General features: G+C 56.4%; 1 protein-coding gene across 1 annotated transcript; it reads left to right on the top strand.

The window, feature by feature from the left end:
- The first annotated feature begins 545 nt into the window (after window positions 1-545).
- HDDC3 (HD domain containing 3) lies at window positions 546-2145 on the top strand. The gene is made up of 4 exons (XM_012643711.1): window positions 546-667; window positions 967-1022; window positions 1132-1372; window positions 1674-2145. The coding sequence occupies exons 1-4, from the start codon at window positions 556-558 to the stop codon at window positions 1802-1804; spliced, it is 540 nt and encodes a 179-aa protein (XP_012499165.1). The 5' UTR covers window positions 546-555; the 3' UTR covers window positions 1805-2145.
- The last annotated feature ends 259 nt before the right edge of the window (window positions 2146-2404 follow it).

Raw genomic sequence — 2404 nt, forward strand, 5'->3', positions numbered from 1 at the left:
CTCCAGGGTCTCCTGGGCCCAAAAGTGAGGCTCCTTTGCCCACAGCAACCTGGCCTATCCCTGCAGGGAGAACTATTTTTAGAGCCCTTTGAGAATTTTCAGAGCATGGACAGGTTGAAGATTGTCTTTACATGGGCAGAGAGGCCTCTCCTCGGAGAAGCTGTCTCTGACTCTGAGGCTAGGTGAATTGCACTTTCTCCACGGGCCCATAGTCCTCTGTGCCTTCCCATCTTGGACTCAGCACACTGTGAGGCCACTGCTTTATTTCTTGTCTGTCTGCCCCCTTTCCACAGACTGTGGGCTCCCAGAGAGCCAGGTTACGTTCTCGTGCCCCCAGCAGAATACACTGAACCAGGAGCTGCGATGCTGAAGGCAGCTCCCCACACCTGTTGCTCTCTGTGCCCCTGACGTCAGCCCAGAGGACGCCACGGGGCCGAGCCCAAGTGCAGCTAGTTGAATTAGAGCCTCCATAACCCGGGCCTCCCCGGCGCCAGGGGGCGCTATAGACGCTCCGTTCGGGCTCCCGCGGCCACGGTTGCCCGCCCCACCCGAGCGATGGGCTCCGAGGCGGCGCAGCTGCTGGAGGCTGCTGACTTCGCTGCTCGCAAGCACCGGCAGCAGCGGCGGAAGGATCCCGAAGGGACCCCCTACATCAACCACCCCATCGGTGGGCGCGCCTACCCGAGAGCAACCGCCGCGGCGCTTGGGGGCTGGGGACCGGGAAGGAATCGCGGAGGGCTTGCACTTTAGCACCTGCTTTGTACCAGCTTTGTGCGATATTCCGTTTAAGCCTCACAACAACTCCGGGCAGTAGGCATGATTGTTCCCTTTGTACGGTTGACACCTAAAGAGGGTAAAGGACTTGCCCACGGTCGCCCAGCTAGCGAGGGGCCACTTTTGTCCACAACCCACAACACGCCGCCTTGGGGCCCCCTCCCATCTGACTTCCTGCTTTGCCCCCTTCAGGTGTGGCTCGCATCCTGACCCATGAGGCGGGAATCACTGACATTGCGGTGTTGCAGGTAACTTCCCCCTTCTCTGCCAGGAGGCTGGGGCGGGGATCGGGGGCCTCATTCAGCAGTAGGCACCCTTTGGCTGGCATCTCAGGGCTGAGTGGGAGCCTGTCTCCAGGCGGCCCTGCTCCATGACACGGTGGAGGACACAGACACCACTCTGGATGAGGTGGAGCTGCACTTTGGGGCCCAAGTGCGGCGCCTGGTGGAGGAGGTGACAGATGACAAGACTCTGCCCAAGATGGAGAGAAAGCGGCTGCAAGTGGAACAGGCGCCTCACAGCAGCCCCGGGGCCAAACTGGTGAAGCTGGCAGACAAGCTGTACAATCTGAGGGACCTGAATCGCTGCACCCCCGAGGGTATGCTCTCACACCGGCTCTGAGGGAAAGGGGAGGGGTGTCCCCTTCTGAAGACACAGTTTGTTCAGTTCTGAAAAAGCCTGGGCGTTCTTGTTAATTCCCCAAATTAATCCTACTAGACCATTCTTTGATCTCCTTTCATAAGGTAAAAATACAATAGCTGGGCCAAGGGGAAGTTTTCAGCACGGATCATTCCATCAGGAACTCATCTCGTGGCCCTGCACCAAGCCCCCAGGAAGTGGGCAAAAGGCAGTGCTGTCCTTGACATCACATGAACAGGCTTCTGTTCACTCCTCTGCAGGATGGTCAGAACACCGAGTCCAGGAATACTTCGAGTGGGCAGCGCAGGTAGTGAAGGGGCTTCAGGGAACGAACCGGCAGCTGGAAGAGGCTCTAAAGCATCTGTTCAAGGAGCGGGGGCTAGCGCTCTGAGAGTGCTTGGAGCCATGGATGGCATAGCTCCAGCCTTGCCCAGGCGGGACAGGATTTTCTGTGCCTCCGGAGCTGTCTCCCTTTTTCCCTTAACCCAGATATCAGAGGCCCCAAACACCTGTTTTCTCACTCTGGAGGCCGCCTGCCAACTAAGCTGAGCCCCAAATGTGGGAATCAGATGTGCCCCATCCATTTCTATTGCACTCACTGCCTTTCCCCAGTCTTGGATCTGTTTACTGTTTTGCATGATGGGATCTCTGGCCCCTCAAGGACTTGGGCTTGTATTAATACTAGTTTCTAAGTCATTATGGAAAATAAAAGAATTTTGGGTAAAGGTTTAAGTTGCTGCTGCTGCTTCCCTGGCCTCCTGAATGGGGGACCAGTAGACTGCATACTTGTCTTTCAGCAGAGCAGGGTTCCAATTGTGTGTCCCTGAGTCACCTCCCTCAGATTGAGAGACTCAACCCCTCTGAGCCCGGTTCCCTTATCAGTGAGATGGGTTGTGCAGTTATCAGGGTTAGATTATGTGAAGTTCCTGATAGAGCTTGACATATAGGTGCTCAAAAAATGACAGCCCTTCCCATCAAGAAAGTTGGAAGG

The sequence above is a fragment of the Propithecus coquereli genome, unplaced genomic scaffold (assembly GCF_000956105.1).
Source record: "Propithecus coquereli isolate 6110/MARCELLA unplaced genomic scaffold, Pcoq_1.0 Scaffold20, whole genome shotgun sequence".
In the NCBI taxonomy this organism is placed as follows: domain Eukaryota; kingdom Metazoa; phylum Chordata; class Mammalia; order Primates; family Indriidae; genus Propithecus; species Propithecus coquereli.